This window comes from Ambystoma mexicanum, chromosome 1p (genome assembly GCF_040938575.1).
Source record: "Ambystoma mexicanum isolate Mex_15411 chromosome 1p, UKY_AmexF1_1, whole genome shotgun sequence".
NCBI classification, from domain to species: Eukaryota; Metazoa; Chordata; class Amphibia; order Caudata; family Ambystomatidae; genus Ambystoma; species Ambystoma mexicanum.
In genome coordinates this window covers 1,478,126,502-1,478,152,060 of record NC_090921.1, presented here as the reverse complement: position 1 = coordinate 1,478,152,060, position 25,559 = coordinate 1,478,126,502, and the positions used below count along the sequence as shown (strand labels likewise).

Sequence of the window (25,559 nt, the reverse complement as noted above, 5' to 3'; positions counted from 1 at the left end):
AGGGCATTTGTTTGAACGTGATCTTTTTTAAAAAAAATGCTTCATGTACTTATGCATTCACATATTGTGGATATTGTATCCCTTTAGTGATGGCCACTGTCCCAGCTCTCTTGCCTGCACTCCCTTCTGCCCCTCTGCCTTTTTCTTGCCTCTCTCTCAAGCACCAGCGCCACTTGGAAGTTCCTCGTTCCTCTGTCCTCTGCACCCCCCGTAAGTCTTAAAAAAATGGTAATCTGCTCCACTTTGCCACTCTTAACTCTCATGCCGCAGTCAAGCACTCCTCCGACATCTGCCACCTCCTTGAACACCTGGACCTTGATGATCTTGCTCACTGAGACCTGGTTTAAGAACAGCTGTCACAATCTTTGCCACTTCGCCCTGAAGGCTGCAAGATCCTTTCTGAGCCCAGGGTCAACACGCTAGGAGGAGGAGTTGCCCTGATTTTTTCAGAGTGGATCCCTGTTTCAAGCTTTCCCATTCAGGCCTATTCATCTTTCGAATACCTGGTCTGCAGGCTCTCTCGCTCTCCTGTCTTCTCTCTTACTCTGGCCACCTTTTATCTGCCGACAGGCCGCTCCTCCTCCGCTTCCTCCTCAGCTTCCTCCTCCTCCTCTCCAAATTTCACCTTTCCATCTCCAATTCTCTCGACATCCTTGCCCCGGTCATGAGGGTCCGACTGAAGCCTGCCAAAAAGAGCAGCTCCTGGCAAGACTCTGACTTGACTGACCTTAAACGCAAGTGCAAGGCAACGGAACGGAAATGGGGATCTTCAGGTGCACCCTCCGACAAGCTGGCCGGCTTCCTTCTGCAAAAGCAATATTGACTCTGTATCCAGTCCAACAAAAGAGTCCATATTCAAGCCTGCATCTCCATGGCATCCAACAACACGGCTGAACTTTTCAAAGTCTGCAAGAAACTGGTCAACCCTACTGCAGCCTCATCCCCTGTTGCACCCACCCAGGCCCTTTGCGGTGACCTGACTGCACACTTCACCGTCAAAACACAGGACATCCTGTCCTGGCTCTCCTCTGCACCCACTCATGTACCATCATCTCTTGGGCCCCCCTCTGCCGTCCCCACCACTCCCCTCTTCTCTCCTCACTCGCCCATGACACCTTAGGAGGTTTCTAGACTTGTCCGGTCCATGAAAACCTCTTCCAAACATGTGGACCCTTGCCCCTCAAAAATCATCAAGGACAACATTGACTCTCTAGCTCCAGCCTTGGCAAAGGAACAAGTTACTTACCTGTAACTGTTGTTCTCCAGCATGGGTCTGGCATGGATTCACATGCTCATGAATATTCCCCATCGTCAGGCTGGGAATCCTCGGTAAAGAAAAAACCAGTATCAGTTTCGTTTCTGATCTGTCTTTCGTAGTAATAACCAATCACTGGTCTCTGCGTCATACTGACCACAGCCAATGACTGCCCTCTACCTAAGCACCGCCTCTGGCAGCCATCTTCAGATTTGGAAGCACGTGAAGTGGCAGTATGACCAAGTGAAGAGCCGCAGAGGGGTAGGCGGGAGAGTTCGCATGTGAATCCATGCCAGACCCATGCTGGAGAACAACAGTTACAGGTAAGTAACTTGTTCCTTCTCCAGCATGGGGTCTGGCATGGATTCACATGCTCATGAATAAAGAATACATAGCAGTACACACATGCACAACCACGGGAGGTGGCAAAGGCTCAACATTAAGCAGTACATCAAACTCAACATTAAGCATCTTACCTCCTCACCAGGCTCACATCAGGCGAACAGGTTGCGCAGCACTGCTTGGCCGACCCTGGACTCCTCCCTGGAATCCCGATCGACGCAGTAGAATTTCGTGAAGGTGTGCGTCGACCTCCACGTAGCAGCCCTGCATATGTCCAGCAGGGGCACACCAGAAAGGAACGCCGTGGTAGCTGCGATCGCTCTGGTGGAATGGGCTCTCAGACGGCCAGACAGCGGTCGGTTTGCCAACCGATGACAGTACATGATACAGCCGGAGAGCCATCTGGAAATGGAAGCCTTCGAGAGAGCCTTCCCCTGATTGACAGGTCCAAAGTTCACAAAGAGTTGTGACGTCTTCCGAAAACACTTTGTGCGGTCCACGTAGAACTTCAGCGCTCTAGCCACATCCAGCGAGTGCAAAGTCCTCTCAGCCGGCGACGGGAAGAACACAGGCAACACCAAGGGTTCGTTGAGATGGAAGTCCGACGGTACCTTGGGCATGAAGGAGGGGTGCGTCCTGAGCACTACCCTCGTGTCGTGAAAAGTCAAGTACGGGGCCTTGCAGGAAAGGGCCTGGATCTCTCCCACCCGTCGTGCGGAGGTGATGGCCACAAGAAACGCTGTTTTCCACGACAGAAACTTCAACGCGGCCGAGTGCAGAGGCTCGAACGGAGGTCCCATGAGCTTGGTCAGCACCACGTTGAGCTCCCACGCCGGGGCCGGAGCCTTCACCGGCGGGAACGATCTGAACAGTCCCTTCATGAACTCTTTCACCAGACGATGAGACCACAAGGACGTCCGGCCCGTGGTTCTGGTGTATCGGGAGATCGCAGCAAGATGAATCTTGATGGACGCGTGTGCCAGTCCAGCTTTGGCCAGCGTCAGCAGGTACGGCAGTACCTGGGGAGCTGTAATCCGTAGAGGGTTAATCTTCTGTGCGTGGCACCAGACAGAGAACCTCTTCCATTTGTGTCCGTAGCATTTAAGAGTCGAGGACGCCCTGGCCTTTGCAAGAACCTCTCTGCAGTCGGCCGGTATGTCGTATCCTCCAAACTCTAGCGCTGCAGGAACCAGGCCTGCAAGTTCAGCGATTTCGGGTCGTGGTGGAGGATGGCGCCTCCTTCCCTGGAGAGTAGATCCGCGTCCACCGGCAGCTTGATTGGCGGGGACGCTGACAAGTCCAGAAGTTCCGGGAACCATATCTGCCTCGGCCACGCAGGTGCGACGAGGATCATCCTGCACCGTGACCTCTTGAGCTGGTTAACGAGCCGGATTAGCAGTGGCAAAGAAGGGAACGCGTAGAGGAACAGGCCCTCCAGGGGAACGAGAAAGCATCGGCCATACTCCTCGCCTGGGGAAACCTGCAGGCGAACCTCCGGCACTTGGAGTTTGTCGCCGTCGCGAACAGGTCGATCTGGGGTGTGCCCCACCGTCGGAAGAGGCGATCCACTAGATCCTGCCGTAGTTCCCACTCGTGGCACGAGCGCAGCTCCCTGCTGAGTGAGTCGGCGATGGTGTTTTTTATCCCTGCCAGATGAAACGGCACCAGAAACATCCTTTGGGCGACGGCCCAATGCCACAGGTCCTGCGCCTCCTTGGACAGCGCTGGGGACCTGGTTCCGCCCTGTTTCCTGATGTAAAACATGGTGGTGGTGTTGTCGGTGAAGATCCCCACCACCTTGCCCTTGAGGGACGGAAGGAAGGACCTGAGGGTCCAGAACACTGCACGGAGCTCCAGGACGTTGATATGGAGGGACTTCTCCGTCGGGAGCCAAAGGCCTCTCGCGTGCAGATTTTCGGTGTGCGCTCCCCACCCTTCCAGGGAGGCATCCGTGGTCACTGTCTCCTGGTGGTCTGGGGTCTGGAAGTCCATGCCCGCCGTCAGATGCGCGCGGTTGCCCCACCACCGGACCCCTCGGCGGAAACCCTCGTCGAGTGTGATCCTCTCCTCGAAGCCGCCCGTCGTTTGGATCCAGCGCGCGTCCAGGAACTCCTGCAACAGGCGCATCCGGAGCCTGCACATGGGAATGAGGTAGAATCAAGAAGACATCATTCCGAGGAGGGACTTGATGGACCACACCTTGGCCGCGTCGGAAACCAACATCCGCTGTACCTTGCCCAGGATGGACCTGGTCCTTTCCTCCGACGGGGAGGCCAGAAGGGACACTGTCGAGCTTCGCCCCCAGAAACAGTGCGTTTTGCGCGGGTACCAGGTGGGACTTGGCGTAGTTCACGGAGAATCCCAGGTCCGTGAGAAGTTGGACGGTCCTTGCCGTGTGCTCCACGGCGAGCTCCCTCGTCTTGGCTCGGATGAGCCAGTCGTCCAGGTAGGGGTAGACGTGGATCCCCTCGCGACGCAGCTGCGCCGCCACCGGTGCAAGGCACTTGGTGAATACCCTGGGTGGCGACCGTAGTCCGAAGGGGAGGGCTTTGAACTGGTAGTGACGCCCTTGGACCACAAACCTGAGGCATTTTCGGTGCCCCTTTAGGATGGGAATATGGAAGTAGGCATCCTCCAAATCCATAGACGACAGGAAGTCTCCTTCCTCCAGCTACCCCAGGACGTGCTGGAGGGTGACCATCCGGAACTTCTGCGCCTTGATGAACTTGTTCAGACGTCGCAGGTCTAGGATGGGGCGCCATCCTCCCGTCTTCTTCTTCACGAGGAAGTATCTCGAGTAAACTCCGGAGCCCCGAAGCCTCTTTGGGACGAGTTCGATGGCGCCCTTCCTGAGCATCGCCTTTACCTCCAGGAGAAGCTGAGGGACGTGAAGCTCTTTCCTGGCCACGGGGGGGGACGCGCGGGCACCTCCTTTGAAACTCGAGCGCGTGGCCCCGGGCTAAGGCGTCCAGCACCCAGCGGTCGGTGGAGATGGACTCCCACACGCTGACGAAGCTCGCCAGCCTGCCTCCCACCGGGGTGCTTCGGTGGGGGCCCGACCCCACGGCCGGTTCAATCCTGTTTCGGCGAGGCTTTGCCGCCTTGACCTCCTTGGCGACGACGGCGGGGTCCGCCAGACTTGCCTCGTCCTCTGTAGGCCTCCTGAGACGACGAGCGGGCCGCTTGACGGTAGGTGGAGAAACTGCCGCCGGAACCTTTGGAGGCGCCCTTGCCTCCGCTGCTCCGAAAGGGCGTCCGTCGTTGCTGCAGAACCCCAAGGGCCCGGGCCGTCTCAGTGTCCGCTTTAATGGCCTAAAGGGAATCGTCCACTGTTTTCCCAAACAGGTTGTTCCCATCGAACGGCATGTCCAGGACTCTGGTCTGTACGTCTTGACGGAAGTCCGTAGCCTTGAGCCATCCACGCCGCCTAAGGTACACGCCGTTGCCCAACTGGCGAAACCCAGTGTCGGCGATGTCCGTCGCAGTAGTGATGGCGTGGTCCGACGCCACCTCACCTTCCTGTAGGATCTCCAGGGCATCCGCCCTCTTGTCGTCCGGTAGGAAGTCCAGCAGGGGAGCCAGTTTGTACCATAACTCCCTGACGTAGCGGGCCACGATAGCCAAGGCGTTGGCCGCTTTAATCGTCGTAGCTGCAGACGAGATGACCCTGCATCCCATAGCGTCCAATTTCTTTCCCTCGCCGTCCGGTGGGGAAGTCGATGTGGAGGCCGCACCCCCCCCGCGCTTTCTTCCTGGCCGCCGCGGAGACGACAGAGTCCGGGGTAGGCTGCGCCCGGAGGCACAGGGGGGCCGCGTCCGGGACCCGGTACTTCTTCTAGTACCGGTCTCTTCTAGCTGGCGTCGTGGAAGGGTTCTTGAGGAGGGCGAGGCCCTCATCCCAAATGTCGTCCAGTAGAGGCACCGCGAGGACCGTCTTCCTCTTGGCCTCGCGCCGTTGATAAAGGAATCCTTCCTTTTTCTTCTCCTCAGGGCAGAGTTGGAAAAGCTTGGATGCCCTGGCGATCATGGAGTGGAACGATCCAATCTCGTCGGGCGGAGAAGCCCTGGTGGGAGGTGACGACGGTAGATCCTCGTCGTATACCTCGTCGTCCGTACCCGTCGCTGCCGTGTCAGTCCCCGTATCATCCCCTCGGGTGGACGGGGAGGAAGGCTGGACGGGGCGCGACGGCTGAAAAGGAGGTGGAGGGTGAATCCTTCTTTTCTTGGGCGGGGGAACACCAGAAGGTCCCGGTTCAGGATCCCCCGACGGGAGAGGTTCCTCCGTCGGCAACGGTAGTCTCGTCCTTATCTCTGAGCATAAGGACTGTATAGCCAACAAAATGGCCGTCGAGTTGTCTTGCGGCGCTGGCAGAGGGGAATCCGACGGGCAATCAGGGGCTCCATCGGCACCCTCGACGATGTCGTCGTCACCTGCGTTGGGATCCATCCCGACGGGCCGGTCTTCTTCCACGCCAAGGCCGTGGCTTAAGGCCTCGATCAGCTCTTCCTCCGAGGTTGAGGCAGAATCTACGACGAAGCCCTGCCCCCCCCTTTTTCTTCCCCGCCGGGGATTTCACAGGGGTCCTATCGATGGGCACAAAAGAGGACTCCCTCCGAGGTGGCAGGGAGACTCTGAGCCCCGAGGTCGCCACCACTGGTGTAGCCTCCACAGGCTGAGCCAGGGCCGCCGCGACAGTATCGATAGAGGGCTTGGCCGGATGGATTAAGGCCTTCACCACCTTAGGTGCGCTCACCGTGGCTGATGGTGCCGGGGAGGGTGCACCCTGCTTGGCGCCCGTAGAGCCCGACCGTTCGGCGCTCCCGGTACCAGCGGACTCGCTGTGCTTGGCCTTGTGTTGGACCCCCGTCGCCGGGGCGTCCTCAAAGGTCTTAGAAGACCGCTCGGATTTCTTCCTCTTCTTCTCGCCTGACGGGCTCTTCCCTTCCAGCCAGTTGGCGAGACGTTGATGGCGGTCCTTCATGGTCCGCTCCGACATATTGCCGCAAAATGCACAGTCCTTCGCCACGTGCGTCTTGTCCTCATGTAAGCAGTAGAGACAAAAGGAGTGTTCGTCCTCCTTAAAGAGGTTCTGCAGCTGGCATCAAGGGCAGACCCTGAACAGCTTTCCGGGCGTCGAGCTCCCCTTCTCCTGGGCCATGTCCGGGCCTGAGGAGCTTCTGGAGTCCTCCAAAAGCATAGCTCGACGAAATCTTCACCCTTGAGGGGCGCAGACAAATCCGACACGGGTCCCCGTTGATCGGATGGAGAGTCGGTGGAGCTTGAGGCTCTTTTGACCGGAAAAAACGAAGTTTTTGAGAAAAAACGTGAAAAAATAGCACTAACGCTCGAGAGCAATAGCACGAGGATCCCAACACATGAACGTGCGGTAAAAATCTGAAGATGGCTGCCAGAGGCGGTGCTTAGGTAGAGGGCAGTCATTGGCTGTGGTCAGTATGACGCAGAGACCAGTGATTGGTTATTACTACGAAAGACAGATCAGAAACGAAACTGATACTGGTTTTTTCTTTACCGAGGATTCCCAGCCTGACGAAGGGGAATATTCATGAGCATGTGAATCCATGCCAGACCCCATGCTGGAGAACCTCTGCAACCTCTCCTTCGCCACTTCTTTCAAGTATTCTCTTTTACACCCTCTTCTCAAAAAACCCTCTGACGACCCTATTATTGCAGCAAATTATCACCCGATCTTTATCACTCTGTTCCTGGGCAAACTCCTGGAGAAGTTGGCCATCGCTCATCTTACCCTCCACACTGGATCTGTTGGTGGTCTCCACTACCATCAGTCTGGCTTTAGAGCATCCAGAGGCACGGAAATACTCTTCTGAACACCTGTGAAGACCTGCTCTCAAACCTCGACTCTACCTCTCCCTCTGTCCTCATTCTTGACCTATCCTCTGCTTTCAAAACTACAACATCCTGATCTAACGTCTCTGTGATACTCTGGACATCACAGATCAGGCCCTAGCATGGCTGGCGTCCTTTCTCTGACCGTCCTTCCGAGGTGGAACTTGGGTCCTTTCTCTCTGCTATCACTCTCTCTACTTGTGGCGTCCCCCAGGAATCTAATCTATCCTCCTGGTTTTTCAATGTCTACATGTCCCCTTTGGCCCACAAAATCTCTACCTTCAACTCCAACTTTGTGTTCTGCGGATGACACGCCGCTCTTTCAGGCTACCCTCTGCCTCTTCCACCTCGCTCATTCCTGACCGTCTGCAATTCAGTCCTGGTGTGCTGCTAATGATCTCTGCCTTAATAACAGTAAGACCGAGATGGTCCTCATTGGGACGGCTGCTCCCGCTTTCCCACTTTCACTCTGGCCGGCATCCCTTGGATTTGCGCCTTCACACACCAGTGAAGCAAAATATCTGGGGGTCATCTTCTACTCTACTCTCTCCTTCCCTTATCACATCTCTTACATCTCCAAATAGTCTCACTATCAGCTGCACCACCTCTGAGATATTCTACATTTTCTCACCTTCCCCCAGAGGCTCAGTCTCCAGAACCCTGGTTCTCTCCAGACTGGACTACTGCAACAGTATCATCTTCCTAATTCTACTCTCTGACCTCTTCAACTTATCCAAAACAGAACCGCAAGACTTATCCTTGGCCTCAATCCCCGGGACCGCATCTCTCCGGCGCTGAAATCCCTCCACTGGCTCTCTGTGGCTGCAAGGATCAAATTCAAGTCCCTCTGCATAGTCCACAAGGCTTTCTGGGGCTTGGGCCCGTATTATTTACAACGCTCTCTTCCTAAATACTCTCCTTCTAGAGCCCTACACTCTGCCTCCTCCAACTCTCTGCGGGTGAGTCACTTTTCCAAACAGATTTGGGGGTAGGTCCTTATCCTCTGCAGGTGCCTCCCTTTGGAAAAGCCTCCATGCCTCTCAGTCTTGAGCTGGACCTCTAAGTTCCGGAAACTCCTCAAGACCTTCCTCTTCTCTTCCTTGTTCCCTCTCCCCTGCTAACCTCCTTTCTCTTCCCCAACTTGCTCAGTTCACTAACTGTTTGCCTGGTGCACCTCCAGAGCTTCACAGGTCCCAGGTTCCCCTGCCAGTCCTGCATTTGCCTCCAGGCTTCTGCACTCTGATTGGTACTACTGCACTTGGAAAACATTCCATGAGAGGGGCAACCACTCTGCACTTAACCTAGTCCCCTGCTGGACTGGGTGCACTCGTCACCCCCACCACTCCCTCGCACTTCCTGTCTGTGCACTTGCACGCCCTTGAATGTACTAGCCTAGCAAGATTGTCTGTCATACCCTCCCTCGGTCTCCCATCCCTAGCTTGGTTGTGAGTGCAATACTTCTGCACATGCGAATTAGTGTTGAACAACCACCAATTCAATCTAAATATTGCCAGGCCTAGTACAGTATTTTATTGACCGTATGTCCTCCCGCCACCCCCGCTCTGTCATGCACTCACTATCTGACAAGTGGTTAGGCATAGTACGGTAGTTTATTGATTGTATGCTCTTTTCCTTCTGCCCCTTTCTCTCATTCCTTCCTGTCATGCACTAGCAGAAATGCCTCTGGCTTAGTATGCTAGTTATTTTTGTTAGATCATTCGGAAATTTCAAGGCCTAAGAATGACAACTGCATTCCCTTGTTCCCTTCCCACTTTGAAACACTTCACTTGTATATAAGCGCTTTACAAATAAACAATTAAAACACTTGTTACTACTAGATTTTGTTTTACATGTTATGTGGTCCTTGTATGCAGATTACCCAAAACTCTAAGAAAGCTGCCGGCAACGAAGTTGGGACACCTGCATGGTGACCATGTGCAAAATAGGACTTCTGTGGAGGAGGTTATATTCTTAAGTGTTCTATAACGGATCAGTTTTGGTGACTACGCAATAGGAAATGTTGGATAGTGTAAGAACTCCCCACTTTGTTACTTGTTGCTACTTCGATCTACATGCATCCTTTTTTCAGTTGCAGAGACTGACTGCAGCAAAGTCCCTGCTTTCAAAATTATCTCTAAGTAACCTTTGCATTGAAAATAAAATGTCACATGCATCATTGCTTGACCTCTACACAATCAGAAGATCTGAAGTCAAGCTAAGCAGCCTTCATCCTGCCCAGAGACTGTTTCAAATAAGTCAAAGAACACTTAACCCAAGGGCTGAACCCCAAAAAGGGACAGGGTCACCCACCTCAAAGATATACCCAAAGTTGAGCAGAAACTCTGATCCAGGTTCCAGGATGAACAAAATGCTCTCTTGTGCCTCTTCAGTGTGACCAGCATGCAGTGACTTGCCAAACAGTTGCCTCTGCCTGGGTAAAAAAGGCACAGCCAGCTCGTGTTCCATCAGACGCAGAGGTAGAGGGCGAAGGTACTCTGACCCTGGCAAAAAAATGTCCCCACTGCTCCGGGGTAGAGTAGCTGGTGGGAACTATACCTCAACTAGAGCAGCTGTTGAAAGTTTCGATTCCACTTTTGAAAGCAAAGTAGACTATTGAAATGGAAGTCGAGATGGTCCTTTAGGATGATGAAGTAGTAGCTGCAAGAGGAGTCACTAGGTGAATTAGACTCTTCGCCAGAGCTCTACCTTCACAGGGACAATATGCCCCCAGCTCATTGGCGTTCCCTGCCAGACAACATTTCTCTAGTGGGATTCTACAATGAAGCCAGGGACTTTGATGGCATTGCCCTGCCTTTGTTGAGTGTTGGAGAATTCTAGGATCAACATTTGTAAGGCCTTCAGTTGCCTGAATTGACAGGGGGTGTGTTATGTCTGATCTTGTAATCTCTCTCGTAGTCCTCACCTGTAGAAGAGGGGCTGTCTTCCTGCTGTATGACTTTGTCCTTCTTTCGGGTCTTGTTCTTGTCACGTAGACGCTCCTGATGGATAGGTCTGTCCTCTCCGGTCGCCAGAACGGGTTCCCTGGATAGTTGAATGGAAACACGAACAGGCGGTCCGGAAGAATAAATCTGAACACTAGAAGGAAAAGCCTGATGGCACAAAAACCCTCTTATCGATAGACGTACAAGCTGGGATGGTGCGTAGCAGTTTGGATGAAGATATTGCCAGGAGATTGGGGGATCGGCAAGTCCTAGGCTTGATGTAACTTGTGGAAACAGACTCCTGTCTCTGAGGATTCAGAGAATGGAAGCCCGCAGTGGAATTCTCCGGCGAGCCGTAGAACTACGTACCTCAGCTCTGGAAGGTATGGGTAGAGCGGAGAGGAGAAATAACCAGGAGCGGTAGGTATGGAATGGACAGAGGAGGAGGTGAAGTTAAGCAAAAAAGGAAAAAGGCTGCTGCCAGAAAAGCAATCATAATAAGGAAGGAAAGCAAAATAGGTAAGGGGAAGTCAAAAAACCCACGGACAAGATGGCAAGGACGAGGAAAGCAGAAACGCTGGGGAAGGTCTTAGCGTCTTACCCACTAGACGAGTCTAATGGGTTGCAATGCACCCGGCTCCTCTCAGCGCTCGCATAAGTATTCTCCCAGGATTCGGGCGGTGGCCATCTTGGAAAAGACTAGACCGCTTGCTGCAGAAACGTAGTGTCTCCTTAGAACGTAATGCTCGAAATGACACTGCCACCGTTCTGGTGCTGGTACGCCAACGGTGCCACAGAGACCACCTGGGTGCTGTGACATCTGGACCCAAACACCAGACATACTAATGCGAGTTGGACATAGACATGGGCAATCCGCAGTCATTACAGGGCTTGAGGCCCAACGCCTACAGAGGTCAAATTACAAAAAGCCAATTTCTGAGCAAGCAGAAAAAAAATAATCCATGTGGCATTGCTGGCCCCATATACACCAACAATATCACATTCGGATCACTAGATATAAAATAATTTGCCTATATAAATTCACATTAAGAGTGACAGGATTCAAGAACCAGACATTCTGTTGTACTATTCATTTTGTTTTGTGTCTTTTTTATGAAGTTATCTTTTAAACTACTGCTAATTTACATTCTGTATAATTCGACGCAGTTCGGGTAAAACGTTTCGAAAGACAGACTTGGAAGAGATTTGTAAGATAAGGCATCTGTGGCAGTACTCGATTAGTAAATGCTAGTATGTTTCCAGAGGTCCAGCCCACAGCCAGTCTCCTGGTTGCAAAGCTGCCAGATTCTGACCTGATGTGAACATCCTTAACTGGTTGGAAGATACAAATTGAAGTCCAATACATTCCCAAAATGTCCTTTCGCACAGTAAAGACTGGGAATAGAAGCCCTCCAGTGTCACAAGGAATTTCCTCTCCCCTCCCCCACTGGTCTCATCTGTAGAGGTTTGATATTCAAACTGAGGTTTGATGAGTTGTTAGTGGAATGGGGGCAGGAAAGGGATAAGATGGATCATGAAGCCTCTGTTCATCAAAAAAGATCTAACCTTCCTCAGCTAGTTCTCCAGGCTCCTTTGAAAAACTAGCTACAGCTTCCTACTAGGGTAGAATGCACTTAGGCTGTGGCATGTCAAAATGATTTGCTCATCAGAGCTCAAACCCGTTGTTGATCCTTTATGTTTTGCAAGGTTGAGATGAGAATTAAGAGGAGACCGCTCATCTCTTCTGTACTGCAAGCAAGATGGAAGTCTTCAAAAGGTTGTGAAAGTCTGGCCCTACCTTGCTCTCTAAACCATTGGATGACTGCTGGTTTGGAGAAGGCGGTCTGGGATTTGCAGTACGCGTTTTTTCCTTATTCAGCAATTCATCCATTGACTAGCAAAACCTCTGAATGACATTACAGGCAGTTCTCTTACTAGACCTCAGGAATATGCTTTCTGCCTCTAAGCCAAGCAATTCGTCAAATGTCCAGACCTAGACATATACCACTTGCTGCTGTGCATACTTGCCCACAGCTAACGCGTGCATGTTCATCCTTTCAGTCATCTGGTAGTTTTGAAGAGAACTCAGATAGCCCTCCAAAGGGAAAGATTGTATGCCACTATAATTGCATCAGTGTTTGCCAGACCTATGTGAAGGGAGCGGGTGTCATTTTGCTGAAGTTCTCCTAAGGCTTTCATCTTTCCTCAAAAGAGTTGAGTGCAGATGATGTAAAGACTGACCTTCTGCCTTGATACAGAGCTGCCACTACCACAGCCCCGCTTTTTCACATTGAAAGAGTGAACTTGGAATCCACCTTTTTGTCCGTAGGTGCTGCACCAAAGGGCTTTGAGATTTTGCTCTTTTCTTGAGACATGTGGTTGGAGATGGATGCCAGACCGGTCATGTTGTCCTGACAGGCCTGCTAAGAAAGACTATTCCACATGGGATGGTTCTGCACTGGAAGGTTGAGGAACTCCATTAGTCCCATGAACCTTTCCAAAGAAGGCCCTCACATAGGTTGGTACATACCCTCTTCCTTGTCATCCATTGAATAATCTAGAATGCCTCCCAAACTAGAAATTGAGTGTCGGAATGCACATTAACTGGTGGAGGAGGTACTGTACCACAGCCTCTTGTGAAGCTAAGGGAACTGAAGGATGATGCAGTAATATGGGTAAGGCCACTGAAATCATAAAAGTCATTAGCACTGGAAGAGAAGCTCTAAGCGTGAGCCACTGGAGGAACCACTAATGGAAAGTACTGCAAAACCTCTTTGATAATTTGGGGGTGGGGTGTGAGGATGAGGGGAAGGTAGGTGGGTGTCCCCCAGGAAGGGGTAGGACTGTAGACCCATTCCACATCTGTGGTGCCAGAGATACTAGATGTGGGACATGAGTGAAATAAATAGTTGTCCAAGAGTTGACAACTTCTGGCCGTTTGAATAGTGCAGATCCTTACCACTGGTGGGCTTGGATTTGCTTCAAAGCTGGATTTTAGATAAGAAGAGGACTTCTGCAGATCAGCCTTGGCGCCAAGAATCCCTCTTAGATGAGCAACCGACTCAAGACCCGAAGAAGACTCCTGAAGAGACCTGGCATCACTTTGTGCGTCTGGCCCAGGGAAATCCTATTGGACTACCTGATCTCTGAAGACGCAGAGCGGTGCTTCAGCTCTTGTACTAGTGGGACCAACCAGTCTCAAAGCCTTCAAGGTTACGGCCGTCCAGATCCTTCTGAAGTGTCCCTGATCACCCGGTGGACTAACCAGCTCTCTGGTGGGCTACCGGAATGGAAAAATTCTTGCACCCACAGGACTCTTGGGACCCTCTCACAGCAGGAAATCCAACCTCCAGAGACCCCAGAAGACACATCAAGTCATCTGGTAAAATCAGAGTCAGGCGGGTAAGAAAACCAATCATTTGTCTCCCTGTCATTCATAAGAGAACATTGAGAACCAGTCCCTTTGTAGACTAACACTACATTCCACTGCCTTTTGGACAACAAACCTGGGTATTAAAATCTAAAAGACAACACAATTTACTTATCTGGCACAATTGTTGATTATCTTCTTTGAATCCATCACCAACAAAGTAATGTTCCTGCTACAGATACTTCTAGGAGAAGCATTGTTGCTCCTGTGGCTTTTTGGGCAAAAGGCCTTGAATATTCTTTAGGGATTGGATTGCTAAAGTTATGGAAATTCACTTGTGACTTTGTTCCCCTTTACTGCATTAATTTACTTACCTCTAGTGGTTTTTAAGTCATTTGAATGCATTTTCAGAACCCATGGTGAATATATATATGTTTATTATTGAGTATTTTATGATACTATCACCTGACAGTTTAACTTATTAGCTTGTGAAAAGGCCTAGAATGAATATTTGTATTTTTATACATTCCTGTCTAAATTGAATTATTGTGTGCTTCACTGTGTGGACTCATTGTGGACCACTGAGACACACTCACTCTCCTGAGAATAGCCTGGATTGCTCTCCAGTCTAATCTTAATTGGGTTTTGGCTACCCTCTCTGAGTTCCCTGTTCACTATAACTAGGGTGCTTTCTTAAAATCTGTACACCAGGTCAGTTTCTAGAAATCCATCCCAACAGGGGTCAAGTGGGAAAGACGCAATATTGGATGGAAGGTTGGCATGCTTTTAATGCGTGAATAAAGTAAAAATCAAAACAGTTGCACATTCACCCATATTTACTACTCACCAGTTTGTCGTTTAGCATTCATCTTGATAGTAAGTGCAGACTGATAGCTAGCAGCACAATCTGCAATAATCCCACACAGTGACACGTCTGGATTGCACAGCACACGCAGAGTCTGAGATGGTATCCCTTCCTTTATAGACTGATTAATGGCAGCAAGCCCCAAAGCCACTACAAAACAAAAGTTTACATGTAATGTACTTCTGCATTTTTAAAGAATCTAATACATTTTGATTCATTATAAATGACAAAATCTCACTTTCAGAACAGTTGTGAGATCCACACCGTCAAAATAAGCAGCAGCCCGTCACCCATTACCCCCCAAACACAAATTAAGGGGTTTTGTATAACTAGAGGCATTTCAGGCATAATTACATTTTTAGGGTTCAGTTGTCCTTTTAGGAACCATACAAATGTTCACTTTTCCACTAGGGCATTCTCAGAACTTTGAACTGTTATTTTGGTCAGAGGGACGTCTACTAAAGTCTCCCTGCCATTGAAACCTGTTTTATGATATATGGCCCCAATTTAGCTTCAGAGTGGTTCAATCACCCTAGACTGGTTATGGGGAGTGGGTTGGTTATAGCTGTAATTTATATTGGTCTTAACCAGGCGTGCAAGCAAATGCATTGCATTAGTAGCCCAATGTACTCTTTTTGTAGCCATTTGGGTAGTAATGTATTTAATTCCTGTTCTCTGCCATTTGTTTTTTTGGGGGCCATATCTTTTGCCCTTCGGCAACAACGAGGAATGCGCAAAACGGCTGTTGGGCACACACAGGCTCACTTTGAGCCCAGCCCTGCACCCTCTATGGTGGTTTAGACTCATTTAGACGAGCCCACAACCCTACGGCACCGATTACACATGCTGTGGGAGTGTACCTTGTGTATAGGCGCGTTACAAATGCCATATCATATCATACCATATCATATCATATCTGAAAGTTGGTGACCTTTGGGGAAAACCTGATTGGTTGGGTGAAAATAAAGCTGTTAGGATCTCTGATTTGACAGGAGGGCTGGGTTAGGCCAGCTCATACATGTGTAGATATATCTAGTAGCAACCCCGATTCTTTCCTCAATTTGGATGCATTTTCCAAGAAGCCTGCATGTTTACTTACCTGCTGGGAAGACTTTGGCACCAAAAACGTTACTGCTGATTTTTTTAGACCGAGATTAGGTAAAGGCACAAACACATTGCCAGTATTACCAATCTTCTGTATGTATTTCTGGCTGCTGGAAGTACTTTCTCCTCAGTTGTCCTCTTCCTCCCTCCGATACTCCTTGTTTGCTGGACTGTTTCTAGGATGTTTAAACTGCCTTAGCAAAGGAAGTGGACGTCGCCCCGAAGGGTTTTGGGACCTCGACAGTCAACTATTCCTGTACTTTGGCAAGTCCTGTGTCACTTCCATCGTCCTCATGGGATGGTGTCTCCTACTGGCTGGCTGTACTACTGTGTCCTCTGAACAGCCACAATTTCCTTTATATGGTTTCTACAACTTCCTGGAGCCATCCCCAACATTTTCACGTCTGGCTGGTGGGTTCCACCCCTGAGACAGCAGTTTTTTTCTCTTTTGTCATCCGGGCTTATTCAAGTCCCTGAGTGACAGGCTCTTGTAAACCACACTTGAAGGGTCCTTAAAACTGTCTCAAGTAAGCCCTTATTGTCCCCAATCCTGCACCTCTTCCTGGGGCTGCTGGGTCTGGAACATAGCACTGAAGATCTTAAGCTCTAGCAGCCCCTGGGGTAGTTTACGCCATCTCTGACCTGTGCGGTAAAACCCACACCTTTTTGTTTTCAGATAAATGAAGTTCTGCCCATTGACTTTGTCTGATTTAATCCAATTGGGAATATATATCAATAACAAAAAAAAACATTGTTTAAGGGATGTTATGGTTAAGTTGTGCTACTACAAACCCATCCCATTTACTGAAAAAACTGTGCTAATGGAAGGGTCTGGTTACAGTCCCCTACTAAAAACCAATTAGATTCAGTGAAAAACTGTTGGTAAAGGGACGTTATGCTTCAGTTGCCCTAAGAACAACCTAGCAACTTCAGTGCAAAAACTTTTGTTACAGTGACGTTACAGTTACTTTGCACTAACAACAACCTATCCATACTATGGTTACGAGTAAAACCGAAAACCCCCAGAAATTCACCAGTTATGGTAAGCTAAGCAACCATAACTCGCGCCACCACTGTGCACTCCTAAAACTAACACAGATGACATCAAAAATGACATCACAAATGACACTGGTCGTAAAAAGGCACAAATAGACTTCTTCACAATGTACAGCGCTTTCTCCATTTGTGGCCAAATGAAAAATACCGCAGCCACATCGTTGTGTAATGCAATAAAAAATGATGCAGGAGATCGAAAACAGACGCATGACCTGGGCAAGTGCCTCCATCGCAAACGGCACTGAAACTCGTGTAACATGTGCAATTTTCCCACCACAATGAAGAACAATAATGTCGGCATGATCGCACGTCACCAAAGTCTCACACAGACAAACCAAAATGAGTCACTTCATTGTAGGTACTCCACAGCAGTATACATCCACATCATAGAATAAAAATGAGCAGCCACTGCACAGTGTTTTCCATTCACTTTCAATCAATGTATTTAGAACTCCCCCAAAAACTGTATGAAGTGGCTCGTGAAACACACAGCCTCCATAGGCCCATTTCTATGGCCGCCATCTGCAAAAGGGGCGTATGTGACACATGCATCCCTGCAACTATCGCGATGTCCGCTGACTTTTCGTGCTGTGCACGCGCAGGAGTGGGGAAATAAATGTCAACCTGGGTAGGTTAAGTTAGTAGTGGCGGCTCTGAAAAGAGCTTTTTCTTTTTTTAAAGGTGCTTCCATAGAAACAGCTTTTATTGCGGTTTTTAGAAGTATTTTTGTGTTTTGTAGGTCAGCTCACATTCTTACAATAGTGTCTTCAGTGCAGCCTGTAGATTGTAAAACAAAATATCATTGCCACTGGTCGACAAAAATGTCATTTGCTTTGAAAGGGTGTTTATAAGGAGAACCAATGTTGTAATTCTCACAGGAGAACACCCCAGTAGCACTCAAGAAGTCACACATGCTTCTGTTGTGGAGACCCCTTCCGACCTCTGGCTGGCGACAACAATCATTGGAATAGTGCCAAACTATTCTCAGTGGTATATATATGAAAAGCACCTTGACAGTGGGGAAAAATGCATTTCACTGCTTTCATCAACTTTTACAGTTGACGGTACACGCCATGGAACCCAAATGCAATGCTCCATAGTGCACAACCACACCATGTACAGTTGCGAAAGAGGCAACTCGTCGACATTTTGCAAGCAGACCGCCGCAACTGCACACATCGCCACAGCACCAAAAAGCCTCCACTCCCTCCAAATTGAAATTACCAAAAAAGCTTTTTTCAACGGCATACTCGAACAGATCTTCCACAAAGGCATCACCAACTATCAAAACAGTGCCACCCTCACTACACAGAGTAATGAAATGAAATGTTGCCGCCCTTTCCTGTGACGCACACCCCGAGTACCTAAATGCACAATTCCCAGTTTCCCATTTCCATTGGCCAGCATGATAAGCGCATAATGTGGCACTTGCACTCGTTCACCCCCCACCCATATACCCCCCCCCCAAGTGCTGTGAGGGCTGTGCCCCTTGAAAGCAGGAGCAATCCTTCACTTTCCACAATGTTTTGTCTGTCACTACCTCATTTGGGTACTGTTAAATAGTCACACACGCATCTACCAATGGCATCCAAGACGCTGGCATCTAACACGGTCACTTCTGTAATACACTGCATATGTAGAGTTGAACATTGAGCCTCCAAGTGTCGTGTCATTGGAAAGCCGCCCAGTAGAAAGTTCAGTAAAAGAAAGCAAGATTTGTATATCAACATTCATCCACATGAGCGCCCATTACCACAAAGTGGAGGTATGAAAACTGTTCCTGCAGTATTTTTACAACTCTGTCATAAGTGCCTGCGCGCACGGTAGCTGCCAGTGAGCATCCATTACGTTCTTAAAAAGGTTATGTTTTTTTTCTCTCATCCACTATCAAGTGGCCTTTCAATAGTATATGCTTGCAACGTTTCCATTTACCCGTATCAACCATTTTAATATCGAAATAGGAACTCTTCTTTCCTTCCGACAATACAAACAATTTGTTTCCCAACTAACGCATCTCCTGCATAAATCGTAAAAATATGCCACCAAAACCACCACTGAATGTATGTTACCAACCTAAACCAACGTCTGAAAAGCTCCCCGTCTCCACAGCTATGGATCGCTCTAGGCTAGACTATTGCAACAGCCTTGTCTAAATCTGCCTGCTTGTACTCTGTGACCTCTGCAACTGATCCAGAAGAAGACTGCACACCTTGTGCTTGGCCTCAAGCCCAGGGATTGCATCTCTCCAGGACTGAAATGTCTGCATTGGCTCCCAGGAGCAGCGAACAATAAGGTCAAAACCGTCTGCATTATGCACAAGGCCTTCTGGGCTCTGGGGACTCAATACCTGCAACTCTCACTTCCTAAATGTATCCGTGCTGGAGCTTTTCCCTCATCCGCCTCCAACTCCCTCAGGGTCACTTGCTTCAGCAAGCAATCAGTTGGTGGTAGATATCTTTCTTCTGCTGGGGCCTCCCTCTGCAGCAACCTCCCTGCGTCCTTGGAACATGACAAGAACCATTGCCGGTCTCAGAAGCACCTCAAAACCTCTCTTTGCCTCTGCCTTTTCTCCTCCTATCCCCTGCTGACTTCCTGGCTGAAACGGATTCTGCATGGGTTACCTGGTCACCCTCTGATCTCGGGCCCAGGCAACCTCCCTCTGCAGTCGCACCCCTGCACTGCCTTTCTGGCAAACCCCGCACTTGGGGACTGTTTTCTGTATCCCTAACAGTTCCTCCACCACATGATCTCTGCCCTCATCCTTGCACTTACCACCATCGGGCTGTATTTTTACTTATTGTCACTGTTTCTTCTTCCCATGTACTGCACTTTTTCCTCCTCCCTCCCCATGCACTTTGGCGATCTGAGTGACACTTGGCCTAGTAGGTTTGTTGTCTCAGTCTCCCCTCTGTTCCGCCACCCTTGGCTCGGCACGCCTTCAAAAACTTGTATATGTGCGCAGTACAAATGGCATATCATACATTATCACATTGTATATTATACACACATTGCATGAATAACAGGATGCCTGCCACTTACCTTGTACACTTCAAAAAAAAGATCTGCAGCACCGCACTTATTGCAAAAGTATAAAACATTATTGCAGAAAAGCAACACTAAGTGTATGTTGGCAACTGCAAACAAGTACATACAGTGCATGCATGCAAACAGGATGCCTGCCCCTTAGCTTGCACACTTTCACCATAATCTTCTGCATTTCTCTGTACAAAGAGACCTTCTGCCACAGTTTTTCCAGACACACCACAACCAGAAGCCTTATTGAGGAATCCCTTTGCCATCCACAGTCCCATTTCCATGGCTACAATCCTGAAAAGGGGCGGATGTGGCACGTTTAATCCTGAAACTTATGCGGAATCCGCAGAGTTATCGTGCTAGGAAGGAGGATGTGGGGGTGGGTGAGAAGTGTGAAATAGGTTATGGGATTGGATTTTTATTGTTTTTTTTACGTGCTTACAAATAACTTTTTTTGTTTTTGCTCTTTGACTTTCTCTTTTGGTTGCCCAATGACATTGTTACAGGATTCTCCTCAACACTTTTTGGACAGTGTAAAACAAAACAGCATTGCCAATGGTGGAAAAAAAAAATAGCCATTGACATGGAACCAGTGCACATTTTGCTCATTAATGTCGTCATAGTCGGTGGAGAACATCCCAGCAGTGGACATAAATTGACACATGCTTCTGTTAACGAAACACCTTCCGACCTCTGGCTGGGGAGAAATTACACTGGCATGGTCCCATGCTCCTCTTGGTGGTATGCTTGAGAAAACCACCTTGGCAGTGGGAAAAATCTGTATCAGTTCTTCCATCAACTTCTTTAGGCGACGGGACAAACGTCCACATGACATGTACCCAAAATGTACAGCTCAATAATGCAGCAGTACTGACAAAGGCCACACATCTGCAAAGGTCAAGCATACCGCCGAAACTGCCCTCATAGACAGTGCCCTAGAAAGTCTCCACCCCTTCCAACGCAAAATTAGCAGCCATGCCTCTATGCGCAGCATACATGTAAAGATCTTGCACAAAGGTATCAGCCAATATTAGGACTCTGCGCCTCTCCATCGGCCTGCCACCCTCACTGCACAGACCAATGGGGAAAAAAATAGTACCGGCCCTTCCTGTGAGGCACACCCTCGACACCTGATTGGCTAATTCCCACTGTTTCATTTCCATGCCCACCATGCTTACAAGGGCAGGATGTGGCACTTGCTTACAGTGAGGGCACGCCCCAATAAAGCAGGGACAGTCCTTCCCTTTCCACTCCAGCCATGCATCCAAGGCGCTAGGCCCTCACCACAGAGAACAGACCATAGTACACCTTATGTTTAAATGCTCACGTCATGTGCAATTCACTCCCCCATCTGCAATTGAGCCCGTCAGCTTTCACCCTACCACATGTTTGCATGCATGGCTGCATAACGTTGTGTCAGGTGTGCTGAACGGTATGTAGGTGCCTATGTACATTGGCCATATTTTACATGTGTTGTGCTGAGCACTTCCTTTCATGCCGCAATATCTTACAGCTCTTCCTAAAGCAAGGTTCTTATAAGGTCCTAAACACAGCAAACGGTCACATGTGGCCCCCTGCCATGCAACAGATGCAATGATCTACACCATATAATGTACGCATAGCAGCTCGCTTCTGCTGTTCTACCAAGTCTACAATGTCCTCCACAACCACAATTACATGCAGAGTTACAAATGCATGCCTGCATTGTGTTGTGGTGGCTGTGGTGAAGGACTAGGCTGTTAGGTGCATGGCCTACGTCCTACGGCCTTTGCCAATGCACCCAACAGTCTAGGCCTTGACCATACCCACCACAACATAACAGAGCCATGCAGGCAAACATGTAGCCAGGTTCCAGAATTCACAAAGGCAACAGTACAACCAACCGCCGCCCCATAATACAGCGATGCATCCAAACATGTTCCAGTTACCATAATCCACACACATACCACACTGATTGGCACCCCTACCCACTTCCATTCACAAAGCATTCTATTACTGCCAACCAAACAACAAAATCGTCACAACATTTGTTCTGCTCCCAACACTCTATTAAGTGCATAGAACCAATACTGCATAGTGCATGACAACACTTACTAATTTGCGCAATGCAGACTTCCGAAGCACATAAGAACCAGTGCAACCGTACCCTCTTGTAAATGGGCACTAATCCAACACTGTAACCTGTGGACATGCTACACCACTGCTCACTGCAGCATCTCCACCCATATACCGACAACTGTAGGATGTTCCAACAATCACCACACCCATGGAACCAACAATGTATGCAATGTATCCAAACAACACATACAAAACAACAATGGCAAACCTGCTTTCAACCAGTCGACATACTTGTCGGTTCAAGGGCTCCAGCCATGCATTCAACACAACATTTGAAGGGTCTTATAAAGGGCAAACCCTAGCAAACGCAAATGGTCACATGTGACTCCCTAATGTGCAATGCGTGCAATGACCTACACCATATGCTAATGTACGCATAACAGCTCCCTTCTGCTGTTCTACCAGGTCTACAATGTCCTCCACAACCATTGTGTAAAGGTCCTCCCCTTCGAAGACATGCAGTTACAACTGCATTGCTGCATTATGTTGTGGTGGCTGTGGTGAAGACCTAGGCCTAGACCAACCCCAACATAACAGAGCCATGCAGGCGAACACGTAGCCATGTGCCACAATTCACAAAGGCAACTCAGGGACCAGCACTTCTACCCAAGTGCTGCACCATAAAGCAGGGTTGCAGGCACACATGTTCCACTTACCATAATGTAGAAACATACCACAGTGTTTGGCACTGCTACCCACTTCCATTCACAAAGCATTGTATTAATGCCAACCAAACAACAAAATCGTCACAACATTTGTTCTGCTCCCAACACTGTACTAAGTGCATAGAACCAATCCTGCATAGTGCACTACAACACTTAGTAATCTGTGCAATGCAAACTACCCAAGCACATATAAGAACCAGTTAGACCGTACCCTCTTCTATAGGGACACTATTCCAACACTGCACCCAGTGGACACACTGCACGAATGCTCACTGCAGCATCTCCACCCATACACCGACAACTGTAGGATGTTCCAACAATAGACTCACCCAGGCAACCAACAATGTGTGCAATGCAGCCAAACCACACACGCAAAGCAACAATGTCACACCTACTTGCAACCAGTGGACATACCTTTTCAACCAGTGGCCGTATTTTTCCGTGCAAGGGCTCCAACCATGCATTGAAGGGGCTACGGACTTACCACACACACAACACACCATAGTACATGGTATGTTTAAATGTTCATGTCATGTGGAATGCACTCCTCTTCTGCAATTCAGCCTGCCACCACTCATCACAGAAACACATTGCCGCTGGAGCGCTCATGCCATAATGAAGGCTGCCTGCAATCACCAGACAAGGTTGTTCCGTGTTGAGATAACCGCGAATTGGCGTAGTATGCACGGATGCCACTGGCACACCACAGTCGTCTTCTAATTAGATATATCAGATGAAGCACTTCTCACTCCCCCACTCTTTCCATCAATTCTTCCCACCACCAGATGCCATAAAATATGTTTTCCAAGCCCTTTCGCCGCCGCATTGTCCTCTGATACAACATGCTGACGGTATCGAAAACGTATGATGCACATCACGTTACCACACTCTACATTGCGATCAAATTTTGGTTGGACCGCGCAGAACAGGGAAATGGGACGCTGGAGCAGAGCCAGATATGACTAACTTTAGTGGGCACAACGTTACGTACAAGAGCCCGAACCATGCACACAATGCCGTAGGGGCTTGGCACACACGCCACAACACACTCCTCTGATACACCATGGTGGCGTTCCAAAAAACTTGACACTCCCTCCAGCCAACCACCGGCCGTGTCCAAAGTTAGCCGACAGCACAGCGTACAGCACGCCAATGAGACTTATGTCCGAGGAGTGAACAGGGAAATGGGTCTGCAGAGCAGAGCCAGATATCACATTTTTTTAGACTTACATTTCAGTTCTTTGCAACAAAAGTACTGGTTGGATATCCACCAAAGACACAAAAGCACGCATACTGCCCCAAGCAAGTTAGGTGCAAATACGTCCTGTTGTTCGGCCTGTAGCCGTGCGCAAAGTTTTTCCCCATTCAGTCTATGGGAAAAAAAATTGGGGACCCCTCCTTTGGCCCCCTCATAAAACCTCACCAATCTAGCTGAACAAATTATACTTTTTTTTGCAAACTTTGGTGATGATTCCTCCAGGGAGAGGAAAGTTATAAGACGCCGAAAAAGTGGTCTTCCTATGGGTTTACAAACTTAACCAGCGGCCGTGTAATATATAGGCTTTCTGGCAACGATTATTGCAGTACCAACACACATTTCTATTGCCATTTTTAATTTTTGGAAACAAATTATTTGGATGCATCAACTGATTGGTATCCTGATTCTATAAGGATTTAGTCTTGTTGAATATCTTTGTGCTATCATGAACTAGATTGATTATTGTGTTTTGTACTTAATGGTTTGTATTTATATTGACAACAACTGTGTAAACCTGTTATTTAGATTAAGAAAGCAAGAGGTTTGATGTAAACCAAAAATGCTTAATAAAAACGTACCTGATAATCAAGGTGTATTAAGCCTTTGCTTGTTTTTTCATAATAGCACCTATATGAAAATACTTGGGGTAGGTGACGAGTGGTCATGACAGAAAGGGAGTGCAAGAGTTAGGTCATTATACGTTGCTCACTCCCTACTGGTCTAGGTTCAAGGTGATTTATTAGGAGATGCCCATGTGCAATTCCTTACTGGCGCAGTCAGGGGAAAATACTGATGCACTAGCCTGTGGAAAGCAGGTTATGATCTAAGGTTGTAGGCACTTCTAATTTGCTATCCTATAAGTGATGTGAAGCATCAACATAGGAGTATCTGAAGAACGTGTGACTGGCCTAGGAGTGGTTGGCCTTTGGCAGGAATCACGTTCTAAATGTGTGCAGTCTGTGAGTGGTGCAGGGATGGCATCTGGTAGGGATCAGTAATATACTGCATGCATGTCAGTAGTTTGTGGATGTGGTCATAGTCCAGGAGCACCTGTACAATTTGGGCCACTATTTGGAGTAGATGGCTTGATGTGGTCCAAGTTGCTGCAGAAGGTGAGGTGTGCAGTCAGTGCAGGTATGTTGGATATATATATGAGCCTTCCCCAGGTGCAAACCCACTTGTGTGGGATAGGGTGCAAGCATCTCTACAAATTGATTTTAGTGTTAACACACTATAAAGTATTTGTTCACTATGTTTAGCCTTAGCAATCCTTGTTGGTAGATTGTTGCAGAGCCCTGAAAGCAAATGTCACAAAATTACTTCTGTCCAAAAGGCGAGCAAGGATGGCTAGAATACCTACTGTATCCGCAAACTGTTGCAAAACAAGAGTGATCCGATCAAAGGTAAAACAAGCACAGCTAAGACAAAAGCCTCCCTCTCCTTTTGTGGTAACGTGGGCCGAAGGAAGGCTATACCCTGAAGAGGGTCATAAATGTGATCCAGTAGCAAACCAAACAGCAATAGCTCAACAGTCCAAAATAAAGGGAAAGTCCAATCAAGGCTCTATAAAAATATATATACTTTTATTAAACACATCTACAAAAATAACTAAATAGAAAAAAACGACAAAACCTACCCCTGAGGAAAGAACATAGAATATACAAAGATCGCAAGATGCAGCACAT

General features: G+C 48.8%; 1 protein-coding gene across 2 annotated transcripts in view; it reads right to left on the bottom strand.

Moving 5' to 3' along the window:
- The window catches only part of IQGAP3 (IQ motif containing GTPase activating protein 3), a 1,503,259-nt gene that overhangs the window by 1,033,057 nt on the left and 444,643 nt on the right, over positions 1-25,559 (bottom strand). For both annotated transcript variants that reach the window (XM_069607146.1, XM_069607147.1), the window contains exon 17: positions 14,623-14,790. In XM_069607146.1, coding sequence (XP_069463247.1) covers positions 14,623-14,790 — 168 coding nt within the window. The remainder of the gene's footprint in view (positions 1-14,622; positions 14,791-25,559) is intronic.